This window comes from Lissotriton vulgaris, chromosome 1_1 (assembly GCF_964263255.1).
Source record: "Lissotriton vulgaris chromosome 1_1, aLisVul1.2, whole genome shotgun sequence".
In the NCBI taxonomy this organism is placed as follows: Eukaryota; Metazoa; Chordata; class Amphibia; order Caudata; family Salamandridae; genus Lissotriton; species Lissotriton vulgaris.
In genome coordinates, this window is record NC_141685.1 from 1221268921 (window position 1) to 1221291831 (window position 22911).

General features: G+C 41.9%; 1 protein-coding gene across 1 annotated transcript in view; it reads right to left on the reverse strand.

Moving 5' to 3' along the window:
- Positions 1 to 3425: 3425 nt before the first annotated feature.
- Positions 3426 to 22911, reverse strand: part of BRINP3 (BMP/retinoic acid inducible neural specific 3) — a 1009588-nt gene continuing 990102 nt past the window's right edge. The window contains exon 8 of the mRNA XM_086964475.1: positions 3426 to 5637. Within this exon, the coding sequence (XP_086820601.1) occupies positions 4521 to 5637 (1117 nt within the window). The 3' untranslated portion in view covers positions 3426 to 4520. The remainder of the gene's footprint in view (positions 5638 to 22911) is intronic.

Sequence of the window (22911 nt, forward strand, 5' to 3'; positions counted from 1 at the left end):
TTTGCCAATTTTTGTCTTCATTTTGAGAGTCTGATTTCAGAACTTTATTACTAAAAATTAAAATTGTTGAAAAAGAATAATCATTGTAAATAGTGGAGCCATATTCTATGCAAGTTGATTAGGTATGAGCATTTGTGCTATTTTCTCTCTTCCCTGAATTACTGTACAGTCGTCATCTAGGCTTCTTCACCTTGCCTTTACTGTGTGCTCTTATCTTCAATTAAAAGCTTTCTTTGACATTACATAAAGCTTACAACATGAAGGGAGCAGTCTCTATGCCCACTAAAACTCAGCTTCAGCCTATCAGGCTATCACAATATTGTTGCATCTACCCTTGTCAAGACAGGTAATCTTCCTTCTTACATAAAATCTGTCACCACATCTCACTTCTAGCAGTTACATTGAAAAAAACACCTCATTAAAATACTGAATAAGCACAGACCAGCTAATAAAAGGTATACTTGTAATAGTACAAGGACAATCTATGCCCTCCACTTATGAGTTGAAGATGAAATAATTTTTGGCAACTTTGACCAAGTGACATTTTCAGACTCTCTCTCTCTGCAATGGGGAATTATTTAATAATTCTTTGGATTCTTTGGTTGACGTGTTGCTTACTGGTCTCACTCCAGGTGGCACTATAGTATTGCATTGCCATAGAATCAGCTGTGTGTTCATAAGAGATTGTACCTTCCAAACAATATGTGGTAGAGTGCTTTTTTGTTATATTTATAACTGCAAAAATGGCTTTACGGCAGAATAGCTACAACAACAATGTCGACATACCAGAATATTTTGTCAAAAATATTGTCTACAAAAATATTGAGTTTACATACATGAAAGTAACATATCAAAACATTGAGTAAAAAATATTGTAGAACAGAATATCCCCCAAAAAATGTAAGCATGTCGGAATATTATTTTATTTAACATTAATAATAATGTATTTGCAGTATAGAACTGCAAATAATAATATAATGAAAAATAAATATTTTTCATAAGTAATGTAAATGAAATATATATATGCATACATATGCGTATATGCATATATACTCTTTTAAAAACATGAAAACAATAAATAAACATTAGCTATAACTTAAACATGTAAATTAACACACATATATAAACATAAAAGTTAGATTTACCATTCCGACTATAATGTAAAGTTGGATTTATTCATCTCTCCAATATAAGCAATAGCAGAGAAAGTGCTGAACTTCCCACTCCAATGTAAGCAACTATACAAAAATGGATGTGCTTTGGAGGGGTAAGATTTGCTATTCTTAATCCAATCTAAGAAAGGTTAGATTTACTATTTCAACTTTCAATCCTAGCAAAAGTCGGGAAAGTGTTGGACCTAGGTTTACTACTTCCACTCCAATCTTATCAACAATTGGGATAAGAGTAGGACATTGGAGGGGTTATATTTACGTTTCCTACTTCCACAAAGCAAAATCGGGGAACGCATTAGACTTTGGAGAGGTTATGTTTACTATTCCCACTACTCTGTTGGCACTTTCATAGAACGTGTTGAACCTTGGTGGGGTAGGATTTACTAGGCTTACTACAACATAAAGTAAATTAGGGAATATGCAGAACTTTGGAGGGGTTAGATTTGCTATACCCACTCAATTCTAAGCAACAGTTGGTAAAGTGTTTGAACTTGGAGAGACTTCAGTTATTACTCCTACTCCAATCAAGGCAACAATAAGGAAAGTTCTGCACTTTAGGGAGGGTGCATGATTTACTTTTTCCACTCCAACTTAAGCAAAAGCAGGGACGGTTTTGTGGTTATAAAGTGTTAGATATATAATTAAAATATCAATAAATATTTTTTATAGTGTATCTAATAAACCACCAATCTCATGTTTAGTTTAACATAAAAAGTAATTTAAAATAAACAACAATAGTTCAAAGTTGAGATAACATTGGATCCTATTCCTCTACAAACCCAGAAATCTACTACTAAATTAAAAATTCCGAAATAAACGTATAAATAATTTAATTACACAATTATTTTAATATCAATAATACCTAAAATTATTATAATTAATATATAATAAAATAATTCAAAACAATATTGAATACAACTATATTAAAATCAACAATATTATACACAGGGATATTTTTTGCAAATTATATGTTATACATAAAGAACAATATTCTTACATCCTCAGTATTTTTGTATTGACAATATTTTGCCACAATGTCCATGCAACTCAATATTTTTTAAACATTATGTTTATCATTCACATTAAAGATTTGCATATTTGAAGACATGATTAACTATCTGCTGAGTTAGAATTTTTGAGTGCTACAGCTTATCCTTTGGACAATACTGATGGACAATTCATTTTTTTCTTGCAAAGTGTTGTGAAGTTCCTCATTATGCAATGCTATTCTTCAAATTGATAGATAATATTTACTCCATTCAAACCCATGGATTCGATATTCTGAATGCATATTATAGTTTTCTGTTTAGCTCAGCCTCTCTATGATCAATGGCATTGCTTGGGATAGGCCGATTGGCTGTGTTCCGCAAAGTATATGCCACCCTAACCAATTTTGGTAGTGTATTAAGGGCATATCTTACAAGCATTTAGCAAAATCAATAATTTTCATTGGGTTGCAGCAAAAACCAATATGCCGCCTTCACACACTTCAGCTCCATTGGATAGTGTCTGGTTGAAGACAAACAATGCCGTAAAAAAGGGATTTTTAAGGTTCAATGAAAAAGAATAGGCTTTGCATACTAAATAGTATCCCTCTTCAATTGTACAGTCAATAACATTTGTTATTGGAACTAAAAAACAATCTTCTAAGGCTAGACTCTGCATGGGGACCTGAATGTAATTTTATAAGAATTTATAAGAATTATTTGAATTATATTTATATAGAAACCGTGTATAATGAAATAATTGAAAGATACGAGTAAACCAAAGATTGAAATTGATTAGATCAATGATAGTTCATATTAGAAGGTTTATCAAACATGTAAACTGATTAAATTGCAAGTAAAATAAAAGCTTTTTCAGTATTTTTCCTTGCAAGATCTGTAATCATGAGCTATTTCATTTGAATGTGTGTGTTCTTTTATGATACTGTAGTAAATAAGAATTGCAAGAATGAAAATGTAATTCACACATATTTGTATGACAAATGTCCTTGTCAAGACTACTTATAAATCGATTCATAAATGAAGGAACGAGAACCATGGCAGACAACAACTTCAGAAAGGTACCTTACAGGTACGCAGGCTGCTCGCCTAGAAGATAAACACATTCATTACACAGTACAAATGGCTCCTGTAAGTTATGTCCTTTGGCATCTATAACTCTTGAAAAGCAAAGGCTCCAAGTCAGTTTCACTTCCTACTTATGCGACGTTGTCACAGAACTTCCATTAAACTGAAATCATATCGCATGACTCCCTTAGGACAGTTCTATGTCATTCTGACAAATTACGTCCTGTGGATGTGGGAAGGAAACTGGAAACGTGCCTGATTACACTAACTGACCGACTGTGGTGAGGTAATGTCCATCAAAATGTGCAGATCTATCCTTTCTCTCTCATTCGATTTCAGTTTTACTCTGCCCTTTTTCTCCTCTCCTATGGAGAGGTCCTATTATCACCCACTTGCATTTCTGAGACTGATACTGAAATCTATAAGAGGTGTTAACTCAGTGTTGGAAGTTTTCCTTGACAGCTTCTTTCCCATCAATTCCTAAGTTTAATTGTATCACGTTAGATATGCAATTCGTCAGATAAACGTTTCCCCTGGTAAGTTTCCCCGATTGTGTCTCTTTTAGTTTGTTTTCAGTGAATTTGCACAACCCCAATTAACTAATTTTCCAGAATTGATTCAATAGGACGCAATTACGACTTTTTATTGTTGAACGGCACTTGCTTAGCAAGTGCCGGAATCCTGACTGCTACGGGTGTGCCTGTATTAATCTGTAACTACTTTGTGTTTTTAACACTGGCATCAGTTAATATGCACTCATAAATGCGGTCGTTCTAGGATCTCCATAATAATTGTAACTCGATACAAAGACATTGTGTTAACGTGCTGTTAGACTTTGACATTGAACTAAATAAGTTATTCCAACAAATGTCATATTATAAAAAGAACGAGAACCTCACAGCATTTCTTTTTAATAACTGTTCAGCTACAAAATTTTATTGGTATCCTTTTATGTTCCCTCTAGAGGACTAGTGCACAAAAGCACCGCCGTGGAACATATAAAATTACAAATGAAATTTGCTGTAAAAAGTAGAATGTCTTTTAGATTGGTGTCAGTATTTATTTCATTCATAAACCAAAAAATTGCAGGTATAATACTGTATATTCATTGTCAGCGAGTTCATGAGTTTAAGTTGCCATCAAATGTTATTGATTGATATAAGACAGATACTGGAGAAAAAGAAAGATTTGTAACGTACTCCTCCAAACATAAATTGTTCCACAAAAGCACTGTAAAAACTCCTTCAAAGTTTTGTGTTGTGCTTGGTTCGTACGGTTAACTACATAGTTTGGTTATTTCGTATTCCACTGTGTTTGGCAATTTGGCATTAAAGGCCTGGAGAGCGGACAAGATTCTCACCACTTCACTGGTTGACAGTTTGAGTCTATGGCGAAGCAGGCAGGAGAAAAGGTCTAGGCGACGAGCCCCAGGCGGGGAGAGTTTATTGACACGGTCGCGTATCTCTAGAAGCTGCAAGAGTGCCGAGTCCTGTGATCCCTGAGTATAAGGGTAATCCAGCTGCAAGATCAAGTCTCGAATTGCTTCCGGGTCAAAGTGCATGCTGTAGCCAAACACCTGTATGCTGTTGATTTTCATGTACCCAAGATTCCGCGAGGGATCAATGAATTCCAGAGGCTCATAATAAATGCTTTCATTGCCGTTTGGGCCATTGGACTTGATGCGGCTCCTCAGATAGATGTGCACGGTCTCAAAAAATGTTTTCCATTTGTTGCCTAGGGTCAGCGTCCAGTTATAACACTGCATGGGGAGGTCAAGCCTAGTCCGCTCCCAGTCAGGGAAACTGTTCTCGTTCACAGGCATGAACCAGCTCTCAGAGTGGCTGCCACCAAAAGGGTTGACGTACACGGCTAGAACAGGCTCCAAGGTACTGTTTTTTGTTAAGCAAATCTGAAGGGAGAGCCCTAGGATCATGTGTACCATGTTGGCCTTGTACTTGTTGCTCTTCAGAGTGAGGAGCATGCGTTTGCGCCACGAAGGATCAAACCAGCTGTTGAGGCGCATATCATTGCTGATGAAGATTGCGTGCACCTCAATCCTCCTATCGGTTTTCTGCAGAAGGTACTTCATCTCCAGGTCTTGCATGTCAGTCTCAAATCCAATGTAATGCTCTGTAGAGTCTGCCACCTCAGGCTTGCAAATTCCCTGGCTCAGCATGTATCCAGTGTTGCAACTGCCACAGCGAGTGCGGTTATCCGGTGCACAGGTGAGGCAGGAAGCACCATCACCAACCACGCAAGGGAGAAACCCCTGGCAGATGACCTGGTCGTTGGGGCAGGTGCAAGAGTGAGTCTCTTCAGAGAAGCTTCCCAGGAGTCCATTTTCACTGCAGTACAGGAAGGACTGCATTCGATTGAGCCAGTATGCAGAGGATCTGCAAAAAAAAAGCAAAGAACATAATCACTTATTTGACAGAAAGCAATATGGCGTGCACAGATACTAAGGACGTTTCTTACACCATTCATGAATTTAAACAAATGCCTAATAGAAACCCAACAGGAGCTCAATCGATTTATTTTTGTGAAATCTGCGGGATAGCTATACAGAAAAATCCATATACTTCTAGTTCCTTTTGCAATTTGTTATAGTTGTAGAATTATATTTCATCTATTTGATTGTGTTTAACCCCTTCCACACTCATGACGAGCTGGGCTCGTCATGGTGTAGCCTCCTCAAACACTGATGACGAGCCCAGCTCGTCATAAAACAATGAAAAAGAACAATTTGCAGCACAGAGGGGGAAAACGCATAGCAGCCATGGAGTTAAAAGAGCAAAACCCTAGCCATCCTGGTATGCAGGATGCTGAGCAACAAAGCATAGTAGCAAAGCATCTTAAGTGAAAATTATACTTAAATACAAGTAAAACAATAAAATCACAAATTTCTGTAATCCGTCTAGCCATACGTGCCAGGCAACATACCCTCTGAATGGCAAACACGCCACCAAAGCATGCCCAAACATAGGTCCCATGGTCTCAGTTCCAAAGTACTCAAGGCACTGATGAGGGCCAAGAAGAGGAAAGCATTCTGGAGTATCTTTTTACAGTTGCAGGTGACATGGCCCGGCAGTTCAAACTGGACTGTTCTCATTGGCGGAGAGCCATAGCTGTTTTGCATAAGTATAGCCTTGTCTTTAGCCACACAGTAAGCAAAAAAATGGTTGTCCAGAATTGTGAAGTAGACAATTGCACATATATATTCATTGGCAAAGCCAAAAGGCACAGAAAGATTTTTATGCTTAGCTGAAGACCGTTACTTTTGCCGGCCAAAACGTTTCTTGAAAAATAGATGCAGGTTTTGCTAAACTGCGGTCCTCCTTGTTTATACTGAGATACTAAATCGCCGCAGTACTAGTTTCTTTCTTTCTTTCTTTCTTTCTTTCTTTCTTTCTTTCTTTCTTTCTTTCTTTCTTTCTTTCTTTCCAGAAATAAAATGCTTGAAGCTTCCATGAAAAGGCCTTATGACATAGGGTGACCAGATTTTGAGAAGCAATACCTAGAATCAGCCAGACATAAAAGTGGGACTAAAGAATTTAGCAGATATAAACACACATTTACATGGTTATGTGTACATACCATTATCTATGAGAGGACCTCCACCCTCAGTCCTCCTGTCTTCTTCCCTACTCTGTCTCACTTCCTACATTATCATCACCTGCAGCTATAGATGGAGGGGTTCTTAGGAGGTAAAGCCAAACGTTAGTAGAAACATGCCCTCAGAAACATGCCCTCAGAAACATGGAAACCAAGAAGGACAGACACTAATTTCTCCTATTAAACTGTTTTAGCTGGGTTAATAGTAGGGCCTGGATGAAATTTCAAATATGCAGGAGTGATTAGAGTAATGTTGGTAATTTCACATTACACTTTGATGCAGAATTACCAATAATTAGGCAATTATGCCCACTTGTGAAGTTAAGAGTAATTTGTGGGGAAAATATCTTAGAGCGAGAGCACATTCAGCGAGTGTGTGCAGCTCCTCATGCTACTGTTTAGCTTCTGTTGCATTCTGCGCTATTTTCTTAGTGGAAAACGCATCCTTGCTTCAAAATGTTATACTCAAGGTGCATTTTGCGATACAGATTGCTAAATGCTGGGAGTATATTGGGGGATGAGTCTTTGAGCAGAACCACAGTAATCTCCTAAATCCTGGTCTTGACCATGCAGACAGGCACTCATCATCTTACCAGTTCACCCATCCATGTACTCACTGAGTTATAACTCTTGCATCCATCCATGTGCACACTCGCCCATTCTTCCATCTACCCATCCATCCATGTACTGCCTCATTCATCCATTTATCTATGCATTCACCTATCCATTCAGGCACTCATTGTGAATTGTTTCAATCCCCTGTGCATCAAATTACTCACCTATTCATTCATCAATGCACTTTATCATTCACACATTAATTCATCCTATCACTCACTCATCCACCTTATGACTAATGCTCACATTCATCCACTCACCTGCCTGCATAAAAACACAAACAAAATCACCATTCAATGAGATTTCATTAAATTAGTCAGATTGACTGTGCCAGTGCTTCTTGGAGAGATTTTGGATATCAGGGCATGGGGCTGGATATGCAATGCACTCTCTCACATTAACATAGCAGTCATCAGTGTTTAGTGGCTCCTTCAAGGGTTTGCCACAGAGCTTTCTCTCGTACATGCAAGGAGCGATACCATTTGAAAAGGTCTGATACAATTCCTGAATTATTTTCATCGGGGAGGAGCTGTAGATATACAAAGACATGCCCTGATGATGAAATAGCTTAATCTCTTAGAAACAAAGAAGTTTGTGAGGGATACAGTGTGGGTGGGACTTCTAATTTTGCTGGCGAGATGTCTCCTGACATTTTCAAGGCGACGCGGGCAGTCATAGCCTTGGTGAAGCTTTAAACCTACAACTGATTCAAGACATGAGGGACATCAGGAGAAATAGTCAAACTGATGTGTGGGGTCTCTACGAAAATGATAAAAAAAATAATGAGGAAGAGGAGTTTGGGCTACCTTTGCACAGTAATAACCTTCTCGATGTTTCATATGCCCACTGTGACATATTTTTGAGACTTACATGCCCATATGAGAGCAAACACAATCCATGTCTTTCTAGTGCTTAATGACTCAGTTGGGACATATCATTATAGATCCCACAAACCCAAGTAATCCAAATAGACAGAGGTGAACAAAGTGGAGTTAGAGAGAATATAGATGCAGCCACACTCCTCTCGTTTCCGCTATGACCTCGGGTGCCTTCTAGTTCTGCTGTAATCAGCTAATACAGTTGGCTCATGAAAGGTGCAAAGGAAAGTGAAAAACTGGGACTTGGAAAGTGAAGAGTCGCATATTTCCCGAAATGTCCCTTAGTGGATGATTATGGGAATGCTTTAATTCCATTATCCTTTTAGCTGATGTGCTTAGAGGTACCATCTTGCATCTATAAGTATTATGTCACTAAGGAAGCAATGGACCACTTTCCTGTTCGCCTGATCTTTGGCGGGATTATAGCTGATACAATTTTGGGAATCATGATGATAATTTCTAGAGCCACTTTTATCTCTTCCAGGGATGGGAGACGAGGGGTTGAACCAGGTAAAGCTGTCATATTATGGTAAACAGATGTTCTGGCTAAGCCGGGACAGTCCTGGTTTGCAGAGGGTCAATCTTTCATTCATCCATGTGCCCATGTACTCGCCCATTCATTCATCCATTCATTTAGCTATTCACCTATGCATACATGCATGCACTCACTAATCTATCCATTGACTCAAATCTACATTTATGCATAAGCACACACAAACTCACAAATCAATGAAGAAGCACATTCAAAGATTATCTATTGGCTTTTCCAGGACTTATGTTCTGATTAAGGCCTATGCATCCTTGCACAAGTGCACATCTAGCGAGCACAAGCGGCTGCTCATGCTCACTATTCATATTATTTTGCTTTTAGCACTACTTCATAGTTTACAATGCATACTCATGACCATTTTGGACACGAGGGGGCTTCGTGCTCTAAGAAAAAAGGGCTAAATGCAGAATTACTCTTCTTGCGTAATTCTGGGTAATATCGCAGATATTTTGAGTAATTCCGCAAAGTTAGGCTACATGGAGTTACATGGGTTTCACCCACCCCAAGGGCCACAGGGATCAGGGAAAGTGTGTCGCGGTCGCACGCTCATTGTGTAAGTAGCAGCAGCTTCCCTTGGAGAGATGAGCATGATATTGGTGTGAACTTTCAACAGGCAATGTTTGAAAGATAATGGCTCAAAGTCACTCTTTATGAATTATAAGTCTTCGTTAACTGAGCTCTAGGAGGCATCTGAACCTGTCTTTATGCCAGGCATATAGAAACATTAAGCATGTTCTCTCTTTCCAACAAACGAGTCTAAGTGGTCGCTTTCAAGGATCTCTCAAGAAACCTTGGAACCCTAGATGAGCTGCATTTTTTCCTCTTCTCTTCCTTTTCGTGGTACCATGTTGCTAGATCTATGTCATGGTTTATGGGCTTGTAGGTGATGCCAAGAGCATGGGGTGCTGTATGTGGGTCACTGTGTTCCTTATTCGTAGAAATGGCCCAAGTTGTGCTCATCAAGAGTGTCTAGCACCTGGAAGGAAAACAGTCTTTCCCTATCTCACATCCTGTCAAATTCAGAATCTGGTGTGATGGTATTGTTGAAGATATGATTAAAATAATAAGCATCCTAAAAATGTCTGCTGCTCAAGAGTTGCAATCTTCAACTACTATGATTGTGACAGTTGTGCTGAGCTGAATATTATCAGTGTGTATACTAATTTGGAAGTTGCATATCTTAAAAACTTCCATTAGCATCAGGGGAAATGAATGAATGAAGAAGAAAGACCTATATGATGCATCACTGAAATTGTGACCATTTTGACCACTTTCGTGCTAGGAGCAGCAGGGGCACAGAGGAAACAGAAAATATATTTGTATATCTTTTTTTCTGAAGGTGAAGTGAGTGACTGTTGTGCAAGCCATCACCGAGATGACGTTTAATAGCCAAGGCTCTTGGAAAGGGAAGCCTCTACAACTTCATGGTTAGAGTTGTAGAGTAGAATTCATTAAAAAAAGCTTTTAGGTGTATGGTTATGTTCTGCATCCTTTTTGCACTGTAGGGTATTCACATGAATGCATCTGCGGGTGAAGAAAGGGCCTTGACAGCACCTCTGAGGCTAATACCAGGCAAGTAATAACAGCCGGGACATGGAGTCCCAGGGATTCATTCTGGGTAGCTGTCAAGCCATGGCATACTGAGCCACCTCAACCTAGCATGAAGAAGATGTAATTGCCACAGTCAAACTTAGAGATGATGGCAATTCCTAATACTACCAAGCTTCAGTCAGATGAGACTAGCTAGGGGATAGATTGTGGTAGGCAGGACGAACAACTGAATGTGCTAAGTACAGATCAGATATTCGCATTAAGAATGATCTATTATAGAGGGCACCTTCTAGGATTCTGATATTGGTGCTGAAGGGAATATTGGTCTGGGAAACAACTGTTCAAATTTGTTTTCATCTATTTAATGTGAGATCCTACTCAACAATGATGACATTGGTGAAAAGAAGGGATTCTAGTGCCTGCCACTCTATTTTTGTCTTGACAGTGCATAGATTGAGCTGAATGTCATTGGTATAAGAGTTCAAGAAGAAGATCCTGCCTCCTGTGACCCTCAGGATGGACATACTGGTGTGCACTAGAACTGGTAACCGGTGATCAATGACAGTATCCACATTAATCAGAGAGCATGGAAAGAGGACTGGGTAGAGTCACTGAGATCAGAGAGCATGGAAAGAGGACTGGGTTAAGTCACTGAGATCAGAGAGCATGGAAAGAGGACTGGGTAGAGTCACTGAGATCAGAGAGCATGGAAAGAGGACTGGGTAGAGTCACTGAGATCAGAGAGCATGGAAAGAGGACTGGGTAGAGTCACTGAGATCATCCAGAATGGTGAACATCAGTTGAGGGGAAGTTGTCTAAGACTCCGGTTGATGACTTCTTTGGTGAAGAAGTTACATGATTTCAGTGGTGTCAAATGTTGCACCGAGGTCTGAGCTGCCATTAGTCATGTTTGGAACATATTGTTTACTTCTTAGGCATCATCCAGACTTTGAGGCAGGCTCTTTCGATACCTTGCCTTGGGCACAAGCCCGGTGATAATCGGCTGAGAAGGCAGTTATTGTCAAGTTCATCACTGAGTAGAGATTGAATAGTTTTATTAAATACTGTAAAAGTGTTCTGAAGGCCTGCAATGGGCCTATAGTGTGGAGAATGGCTGTATCAATTTTTTCTTTTCCAGTAGGAGAAGGATCGGTTTCTGCGCACATTCTAAGAAGGTAGGTTGGCTTTCTAAGTTGGGCACGAAGCTATTGAATCTGTGTGATTTAGAAGGCAGGGATCAGTTTTTGTTCTGTTTTCTCTGGCACAACAGAAAGCCAGAGAGACATGTGAGTATAAGTCCATAAATGTGTAAGCTCAAAAAGTCAATGACACAGACACACGTTTGTATGATGGAACAACGCAGGGAAATATTCTGTATGCCTTTACCACGCCTTTTTCACCCTGCATTTGTTTAAAACGCATATGCTTTTACAACGTATGCCCTTCACCACACATTGTTTATATTTTTATATATATAAACAAAAACAATGTATATGTGGGGGGAGATCGCCGACACCCCCGAACTTACTTTAAATGCGTGGTAAAAGCATATGCATTCTAAAACCATGGGTGGTAACAAATATGTGGTAAAGGTACCACGTGGTAAAACCCCGTTGTAAAGGCTGTTTCCCCAGAAACACATACACATGTGGTAAAGGTACAACGTGGTAAAACCCCGTTGTAAAGGCTGTTTCCCCAGACACACATACACACACAAAACACTCCCATGGTAAAGGTAAGAATTATTCCTTTTCTTTGCATTGCAATTCTATAGGTCTGTTTCTCTGATATAGCCATCTTAGAGACACAGACTCCTTCTTATATTATACCTCATGCTTATTTTAAAAATGTCAGCAATTGGCGTCCTAGGTCTCTCCGTCGCTCTCCCCTTCTCTCTCTCGCTCCATATGCAGTCACTGTCCTAATCTTGTCTTTGGTCAGCCCACGTTCACAATTACGCCGCCAGAAAACGCCTATTACAAATCCACCGAGTTGACAAGCGCTAAAAGCCAAATAATGAAAGTTCCGATCACTAATGTCCTTAGTATCCATAACTCAAACCTTTATGCTATTCAATAAAAGAGGAAGACTCCGGCTGCAGCCTGTTTGGGCTCCAGACATCTATTTGACGGAATGCCACATGGTAGGGCAGGCAGATTGGTATCAGTGGGAGCGGGATGGCAGCGGCCCAGAGCCACGCAGGCATGAAATGCAAAATAAAGACAGAGCGGCGCTGATTCGAAGCGAAAACCAATTTGCACAGCTCGGTGATCAATTTCACCGACTGGTGTGCACACCTGGGCACTTTTCAAAGACGAGAGGTTAACAGTGAGGAGTTGCTTTGCACTGGCAAAAGCAAAGCTCGGAGAAAATAACTTAGGTCTGTAGAACCACACATAGAGAAAATCATTAAACAGTTTTCTAAAAATATGTGATGAACAAACTATGCTTGTCTGTTGCACTAGATGTATTAAGAAGGACACAGAATAGCGGTCTAATTTTATGGGGGGAATGTTATCGTCTCGTGATGTATTCCAGTCAATACCATGATCTACTTATGTACCATCCTTTCAAATGTTACGGAGGTTTTATGCCGTCAATACTGTACTTGAATATGTTGGTAGTATTAGCAGAAAAACAAAGGGCCTGATTTACAGTTTGCCAGACAGGCACTAGTCACAAGCGTGGGGGATTTCCCACCCTCCTTCTTACAAGTGTCAGAGGATATAATGCACTTGGGAATGGATATCCATCATGTTTGCGGGGGATGCTCTTTCGTTACATTACCCTCAGAGATGAAAAATAAAATGGTAATCCATTACCAATTATATTTGTTATCCTCCAATCCTAAACGGAGCGTCAGCACGAGGGCGTGGCTGCTGCTGAATGACAGCAGCAGGAAGGAGGGTTGGCTGTTTGTGCACTTTTAACTCCTTGGAGGCTCAGGACGGCCCCCGGCTGTCCTACATCACGCTAAGCGTGTGCTCAGAACGGCCAGGGGCCATCCGAACGCCGCCGATTCCCCAGCGCTGCGCGAATTCCGCACCTGCGCTGGAGAATTAATCAGTGGCCATCCTGAGCACATGCCCAGCATGGCGTAGGACGGCCAGGGGCCGTCCTGAGCACACAAGGGGTTACGCCTCCTAATTACATCCCCGCACCGCAGCGGAATTACCGCCGCAGGGAAGGGGTTAAAATTCTGCCCATCCCTTTGGCCGGCCATATTGCAACAGCCAGCCAGACAGGCGCACTTTGAAATCTCTAACCCAGCTTTTTTAAGATCGGGTTAGAGTATGTTTAGAACTCCAAGGTGCTGGGGAGTGCCAAGTGAGGCCTCTCCCTCCAATCAGTGTGTTAGTCTCAAAGAATGAGAGCAGTGCCAGGATTAGTGCAAGCACTGCAGCATCCAGTTCCTCATAAGAGAAGACGTAGGCTCAGGTAAGTTTTATTTTTAATATTTGCAAGTGTGCCCCCTTCCCTCACACTCTACATCTTGACCAACGACATTTGTGTTAGGTGTATTTTGATTCATCTGTGATAAATGTACACATTTATCGAAATACCACTGGCATCAATGCATAAGACATATTTCGCCACATAATATTAACATCAAGCATTGCACAATTGACAGCTGAGAAATAAAAGTACCAGCAGCAGCTTTCAATTACACCAAATTAAAATATCCTGAAACCAATCTATTTATGTAGTACGCCCTTTGCAGCCAACAAGTTAAAATACTTCCAACACAACAGACCTTTTTTGTGAATCATCTGTTTCATCTAGTCTGTCTTCTCTGTAGTGATTTATATTGATAGTAGGGCCCTCAGTTATGGGGAATTGGTGTAGGGCAGTGCTGCACGTCTTCTTGCTGCACTTCCCTACACCAATGTGAAAGGGCTGGAATGCACTGTATGTATGAAATTATGTGTATTCCTGTTCTTTCCCCCTATACTGGTGCAGAATTTGCTCTCTAGCCCAATGCAGGCACATTTGCACCATGGTGCAAGGGTGTCTGCTTCCATGCAGAATTGTTTTAGTGCATAATGGGGCCATTTTCTTCAGAAAAACACCCCAAGAGGGTTTTTTCTCTTTCTGTGTGTGCTGTGAAATGCAGCACACATGCCTAGAAGAATAATGATAAGAAATACAAATATGTCTCCTTGTTATTCCTGCTCTGAGGAGGGGTAAGGTTTTCAAGCTGCCCCAGGTTTATGTGCTTAGGTAAATTTGGGGCAGCGTCACAATCCATTGGTGTTGCATGGGAAAACCAGCTGCAACGCCCATGGAACGCCCCCTTGACACAGAGTAAGGCAATGCTAACCGTGCTCTGCTTTTTCTTACTCCATATCTATGAGGCCACGCAAATTCACTCAAAGTGGCTTTGCGGGGCCTCATAGGTTTGAGTGAGAGGCCTGGGCAGCCAGAGTGTTAAAAAAGTAATGCTTTGGTGGTTAAGCCTCTCACAAATAAGCTTCTAGTTATATCTCTACCATTCTGGCCAGTGGCGTAGCTAGCTCTGAGTTTCCTGCCTCGTGGTGGCCAGAGTGAAGAGCGAGGAGGAGGGGTTGCGGGCGAGATCTCCATTTTGTTTGCCTCCCTGAGGCAGGCAATTTTTCGATCTCGGGGTAATGATGCCAGTCCGAAGACTGCAGGTAAGAGCGGGGGCGGACCACCCCACCCCCTGCTACGCCACTGAATCAGGCCAGTATAAAGAGTCTCTAGTGATGGAGAGGACAGAATGTTGGAAATGTGCATTTTCTGAACATGACGGCAAAAGTGCATTTACACAGTTGGAGGGGGAAATCCTTTTGACTTCTGCAGTTCTCCTAACAGTGAGGGTACAGAGGTGGCCTGGCTATGAAGGGTGCAACAGGGCCTTGCTCAGTAGCTTTGAGTGACAATCCTCATAATATAAGACAAGACCCTTGGAAAGTCAAGGGCTCAGACTTCCAGATCTTCAATAGTTATCACTAGAAGTCCCCGCACTATACTCAAAAAGCCTCCGCGAACCGATGGGTTCAAAAAGCAAGACAGAGCATAGAATATGTAATGGAGGCATGGTGTTCCATAACATTGACTTTGAGTGACCTTGTGGCCTGCCCTTGCCCGCTCCCAATCTCAACCTGACAGACAGTGCTGCATGCTCACCCCCATAAGCATGTTGAGGGTCCACAAAGTTGGAGGTGGTATTTAACTTTTGGGCTAGGCTATTTGTTTGTGTCATATTCATAGTTGTGCATGGCTGTCCCCTGCTTTAAATACACCACAAACTTCAAAGACATGCCAGGGTCATAGCTACGGCCGAGCCTTCAGCTAGCCATGTGTTGTCGAAAGGCTGGAGTCCACCCAGCCTCACCTGCACTGCTGCATTGCTACTGCGTCTTCGACTAACCTAGAGGTATAATCTCTCAATATTTTCTCGATAGATTCTGGGTTTGAGGAGGAAAACGGCACTCAAGAGCGAAAGGAAATTAAAGATTGCCAATTAAATGAATTGAAAAACAGAAAACAACCACAAAATCAGTCTAGCCAATACAATTAAAGTGACAATAGAATGAAGAAATGGCTACCGAAGATGGGAAACATTTCAAGCCTATTTTGTAAGCAGTACCACAGTACATTTAAAGAGACTTTACAGAGTTTATTTCTAGAAATAAAATAATGTGTTCCTTAGTTCTAAAATTGCATGAAAATGCAAGATCCATACCATACAGTAAGGAAGGTCCAAGAGCTGGAGGACATGTGATAGCCCTGGCTGAGGTGGAGGAGGGAAGCTCAGGAGTGGCATAATGATACCTTTTATGGGCAGGGGGTGCTGAACAAAACCTCCTTTTGGCAGTACTTGCTGTGGGGTCCAAGAATTATATAATTCAAAGGCTTGCAGCTGACTTTGGTGAATCTTTGTTGTGTGAAAGCCATGACAGAAGCAGCAGCAAATCAGAATCAGTGGTTCATGATGGAAATGGAAGCAGCAGACAGTGGCGGCCGGCTCAGGTAAGTGCGGGGGGCGAGGCAGGGTCCGGTAGGGGGGAAGCCGATGGACGACGGAATAGGTATAATTAAATAATACCTATTTTGTCATCTGTCGGCTTCCTCCCTGCCAGGGCCTGCCCCGCCCGCCCCACTGCCCTTACCTGAGCCCGCCGCCAGTGACAGAAATCTTGCTAGTCTGTTTTCAATTTTCAGCTGTACAATGAGGCACTGCAGCTTCTTCACTGATGTCCTCTTGTCTCATCATCACGAAAGGTGGAAAGAGGTTCTGCTCCTCAATCTTGCGTTGCTCCTACCGTGGGTAGGTGCATTGCTAAAATAATCCATACCATCTTTGTCTCAACCAACACATTAATTAAAAGGAACCGAACAAGAACGTTAGCAGAGGTCAGATTAACAAGTGTAGACATGGAGGCCAAAGACCATGGTGAAAGGCGCTTTTGAAGTGAAGGACAAGAGGCCAGTGAGTGTAGCTTATTTAAAATAACACATTTAAAAAAAACATATTATGAATAACTTTTGACAGGCAGTGGCATGTTCCCTTCTTCTTTCATCAGCGCTCCTCACTGTGGGAGGAGAACGACGCAGTCGGTCAATCAGTGATGCCTAATGCTCTGTGACTGGACTGTGAAAGACAGGCCAATATGATTGCACATGTTTACTGTCATGCCCATCTTGAAGGTGAGACCTTTGCTTCTGTTGTCTCTGGTGGAACGGCTTTGCTCCAAAGACAGAAGAATAAAGAGGAGCGGCTAGCAGGACTTTGCGGTTGGTGCTCCTGAGCCAGGCACCCTCCTCTTACTTCTGCACACTACAGAGGCCTCTTCATTTGGTAGATTTTTAGACCGGTGCAACCTTAGCTGCTGGAGCTGCCACTGTAGGCAAAATATGCAAGAAAAGCTCCAAAAGGCTTTTGCAGTCATTTTTTTACAATTTGAATTTCACCTCGAAGTTGACATCCCACTTAAGTTAGTACCCTAGACAATCTCTTAATTTGCTGACATGGACAGACTCTTCTGGGTTTAGAATCATAACTTTGCCAGGAACTAGGGCACAGAAGAACCATTTAATGACTAAAGCATTTATTGGATGTGTTGTGCTATTTTTGTTCCTATTATGTTTCTTAAAGGTGCTCAACATATTTAATTTCTGTATATTTCCCCTTCTTCTGACCTTGATCTGGTCCTTTGTTTGAGTGTTTTCATATTTCCTTTCTATTTGCAATACTTAAACCCCTGTTTAAGTGAATTCAAGTTATTTACTTCATGTGAAAAGGATATATTATCACATTTTACATTTCCTATACTATAAAATAAGCAAGGCTTATGAGTGGGATGTAGTGTGAGACAAGCGATGTCGGGGTGCTGAGTGGCACTGGAAGAGTTTGATCACTGTTGTTGTGCCTGGAGGAGGAACTGTCTAATAGTATTTCATAACATCCTGAACAGACTGTTCTACTGTGAGCTGGAGTGTCATTACTTCATATTGGAAGGAGCACAAGGTGTTTCGTGGGAAGAGAAATCGAAGTGTTGGTTTTAAGGGCAAAGGTTAAGTGGGTGTCAAAGGAAACACTTGGTAAACGAGAATATGTACTGCCAGTGATCCAACATGTCTAGCATAACACTTTCAGATATGGAAACTGTGGTGTTTGAATAATTCTGATGACTTAGTAAGCATGAATGATTTTTTCTCTGGGCACAGAAACCTCAGCGAAGAAATTTTCCACCTGGGACTATATTCTACCCTTGGTAGACATTTAAACCATCGATCAAACCGTAAGCAAGTCAACTCATCCAGTTCCAGTTAAAAAAAAAAGCCTGCGTTGGACACATTGTCATAGTTTGCAGCAAACTGAAGTAGTTTGTCACTTTCAGTGATAGGTCATGGGGCTCGTTCCTCGCAGCAAGCCATGCATGGCTGGGCTACCGACATCTGCATTGTCAATGGCGCGCTGTTTATTGAAGATGAGTCTCCAGCCATGTGCCCTACGCTTACAGTCTTTAAACCATGAGTGAAAGTGACTTCTACCTTTGAGCTTCCAAGCGCATGATTGAATATCCTTGGCACGCCGAAACGAAGAAGTGACAGGCTGCCATGCCTCATTTTAAGCCAAAGTAGCAGGTCCATTGCAAGATTTATGGCATGCCAGACACAATCATATTTTACAGCAAGATTCCCTGACAATTGGGTCATGTTAGAAACCTCTAACGTAGAGTGACCAGATTTTGAAAATCAAAAACTAGGATATAACATAAACATAGACGTAGGACTACAATCAATTTTGCATTGGCTTCTGGGCACAGAAGGACAACATTCACAGCACTGAACAAAATAGTATAAGCATTTGCAATGCAATAGGTATTGCATTTTTGAGAGTTAGAGCCATTGGCGTTATAAATGACAGTGTCTGTTATCAATGTGTTTGGATTTGAGTGTATTGGGTGTATGAACAGAGAGACAAAGCAGTAGCACTGCCTAGAGTACTTAAAATGAGGAATTACCACGGACCAGAGAAGCAGCTGATGCACTATCTATAGGACTTTGAATAAGGAATTATGAATGAGACCAGAGATGCAGGTGGCGGGCATCGTGTAGAGGACTTAGAATGAGTAATTAATGACAGTACCAGAGAAGCAGCTAGCAGCACTGTCTAGAGTACTTAGAATGAGGAAATACTGACAGGATCAAACATGCAGCTGAAGCACTGCCTAGAGGACTTAGAATGAGGAATTACTAATGAGACCAGAAAAGCAGCTAGCAGCATTGTTTAGAGGACATAGAATGATGAATTACCAACAGGAACAGAGAGGCAGCTAGCAGCACTGCCTAGCAAACTAAGAATGAGGAATTACCTCTGTGACCAGTGACACAGCTGTAGCACTGCCTAGAGGATTTAGAATGGGGGAGTTACTGACACAGCTAGCTGTAACTTTCTGTCCTGAAAATGAGGGTGTTGCAAGGGATTTAATACAGAACAGATGGGTATTGCAAAAAAAATTGTGCAAACACATTCCTGTGATTGTTGATGGTTGCATGCTTGTTTAATATTGCTATGAGTCCTGTAGGGTGGCAGGTGGATGCAACACATGAGTGGCTTGAACAATAACTTATAGGCTGAAAGGCTACTCTGTGCTGTAATGTGTCAGGCTTTAAATGTTGCCTAGTCCTCTTCTCCGCTGCATTCACATTGCACGTTGTTGGACACTAGCCTTTAGATAACTGTTTTCAGAAACAGAAGGTGGGTGCCACAGAAGCATCCCTTGCCATCACACTGCTTCCCTCCTCCCACTGCTACTGGTGTTTAAGAGTTTTATAAACGTGATATTACATTCAGTGGCACATCAAGGGTGAATTAACCTTCAAGCAAGCAATGTAAATGAATTTATTGGCCAAAAAGAAAGGTGATAAATAAAAATTGCGACAATAGAGATCAGAGGAACCCGTACAGAAATAGGCCCCGGTTCAAATGCACCTCCCAAACTAAAGAGAGCTACCTCCGGTTGCAGGGCCGGACTGGCCACCGGGCGTTTTGGCATGCTGCCCAGCTGGGGGCTGATTTCGTTGATAGTGACCTGCGTGTGCTGAACTAAATTCGCTTTGCTTTGTTTATTTCGAAGCACACGCAGGTCTCCATCCCGAAATTAGCCCCCATCGCAGTGACATCAGCCCCCAGCTTGGCAGCATGCTAAAACAACCGGTAGCCAGTCCGGCCCTGTCCGATTACCACAAGAAGAACAATATCTGCCCAGAAATAATACAAAAATCTTGTTCTGTGATGAGCAGTAGGTGCTTCTGCTATTCAAGCTATTCAAAAGTAAAACATATTTTGTACTAGTACCACCTTAAACATATGTAATGCAAACAATGCCCCTTTTTGAAAATATCTAGTCCATACATAAATACTAATTTATAGGATATGCTGCTGAGTAATTAATGCACAGGTATATGCACGGTCTGTAAGGCACTGAGCAATGCGCCCGATACAAAGGGGCCTTCCAGTGCAGGGAAAAACACACAGTTCTCTTGCCCCAGTTCGCACTCTATAACAACCACTACCCACAGACACTGTAGAATTATTTTGCGATGCCTGCTGTGGCTTTGAAATGTTCAGTGAAATATTTCACTGGATAGCCCCTTTAAGTAGGTCACTAAACCTAAAACAAGTCTTCCTTTAGATGTACTGTAATTTATATGCAGGGATACAGCTAAAGTACACTGTCTCATGACAGTATGTGACAGTTTACCACTGCAGTTTATCATTGACATTTTACCATTTTTATAATGGCTATAAGTAGGATATTATGATGGTTTCTAAATGTTCAAGTTTAGTGTGCAGTTATCAACTCTTCCTATTTCGACAAGATACCACTACAATGGACCACTGATGATACTCAGGTGACTGACTAATGGAGTGTACAATTCAACTTAACTTCTGTCCATCATGCCCAACACTTGCAAAGAAAATGCAGAGTGCCTGAAGAAATACTGCTCTAGCTGTTACTCAGCAATGACTAGAGTGCACAGTTAACAAGCATCTCAGGTCAGAATATTGGCTTTCACATACATGCAACCAAGCAAGCAAACAGCTTTCAAAACAAAAAAATGTAAACTGTGGACATGTCATTTTTTAGCCTCTGGACGAGGGCAAGATATCATTTGCCAGCACAGATTTCCTTTATTTTGAAATCTACTAGTTGAATGCTGTTCCTTTTAACATGCATCAGCCTGGTCCTCCCACTTAACTGTACCTCTGCCTCTTCAGGGAGCTGCCCGTGTAACGCATGCCTGTTGCCCTCCGCCCCTTTCCCCTCTGATTCCAACTTTAAAAGACAAGCAGCGTCCTGTGAGTGGTGTGTGTGGCTGCCACTGCTGAAGGGCAGGGTACTGGGCTACTTGACAAATAAGCATGATTATTGTAAGAAATGAGGGTCTCTAGTTGGCTGTGGTAGGTACCTTTGTCCAAATAAGGACCCTTGCTTCTAGTCAGGGTAAGAGGATACACACTTTACATAACCCCTGCTCACCCCCTTGGTAGCTTGGCACGAGCAGACAGGCTTAAACCAAAGGTAATGTGAAAGTATTTGTACCAACACTCACAGTAACACAGTGATAACACCACAAATGGACACCACACCAGTTTAGAAAAATATATTATCTTTATCTAAACTTAACCGGACCAAAACAACAAAAATCCAACATACAGTATTAACTCTTTCCATGCTCATGACGAGCTGAGCTCGCCATGAGCCACGGCGCTCCGGTGCTCACGACGAGCTCAGCTCGTCATGAGACGTGGAACGCTCGCATGCGGGGATAATTCCCTTGCTGTGCTGAGCGTTCCACGGGAACGGGTGTGGTCATGACGAGCTGAGCTCGTCATGAGCACAGGAGCGCAGTGCCTCATGACGAGCTCAACTCGTCATGAGCATGCGGGCGCTGTGCGCGCCCCACTCCCCCCAGCACAGGGGGAAAATAACCCCCGCAGCGAAGGGGTTAAGGAAAATGACTTTTAAAAGGTTTTAGCAACTGAGTCCATAGAAAACTATGGATGTGTGATTTCTTGCAAAGTACCTGTTGTTGCGACAAAATTCACCAAGCCAAACAGCCACAGCGATGGGAAGCGTAGAAAAACAAAGAGATGCGTCGGTTCCTGAGACCCTTGTGGATGTGATGCGACAGTTTTGCTGTACACAGAGGAGTGATGCATAGGGTCCGGTCTGCAGGAGGAAGCGATGAGTCTGTTTTGGGACGATTCCAATAGTCGGTTGATGCATCGGGGAAAACTTGCCGCACAGTGATGATGCATGGAAATCTGGGATGTGTTGGTGAATGATGTGGCAGCCTCGAGGCGCACTGCGTCGATTTCTTCAGCCAAGATCCCTTGATGCGTCGATTCTTGCAGTGGCGACAGCTGCTGCGTCATTTTCAGCAGTGGCGCTGTGGTTCAGGGAGATTCTTCTCACACCACTGCGTTGCGTCAGACAAACTGTTGCAAGAAGAGCGATGCATTGATTTTCTTGTTGTTGCGTTGCTCCCAGTAGCAGAAACAACCTCCAGAGGCCACACAAAGCCACAGGCACTCCTGGCAGGTCAGAACTCCCAGCAAGGAAGCTCAGGGGAGCTGGAGGTGAAGTCTTTTTGTTACTGAGATGTCAAAACAGGAGGCAAGCTCTACTCAAACCCTTGGAGACTTTCCTCAAGCAGGGGACATACCACACAGCAAAAGTCCTTCTCCTTTCCTTGGCAGAAACAGCAACTGCAGGCCAACCCCAGACACACAACAAGGGCAGTACTTCTCAGTTTCTCCAGCTCATCTCCTTTGCAAAGGTTGCTCTTGATTCCAGTAGTAGTCTAAAGTTCAGGGGTTTGAGGTCTAATACATATACCCCAAAATGGCTTTGTTCTTTTTGTGCAGGGGTCTCTGAGCCCAGTCCAAACCAGTTGTGCCCTCTCTGGTGCACTGCCTGGCA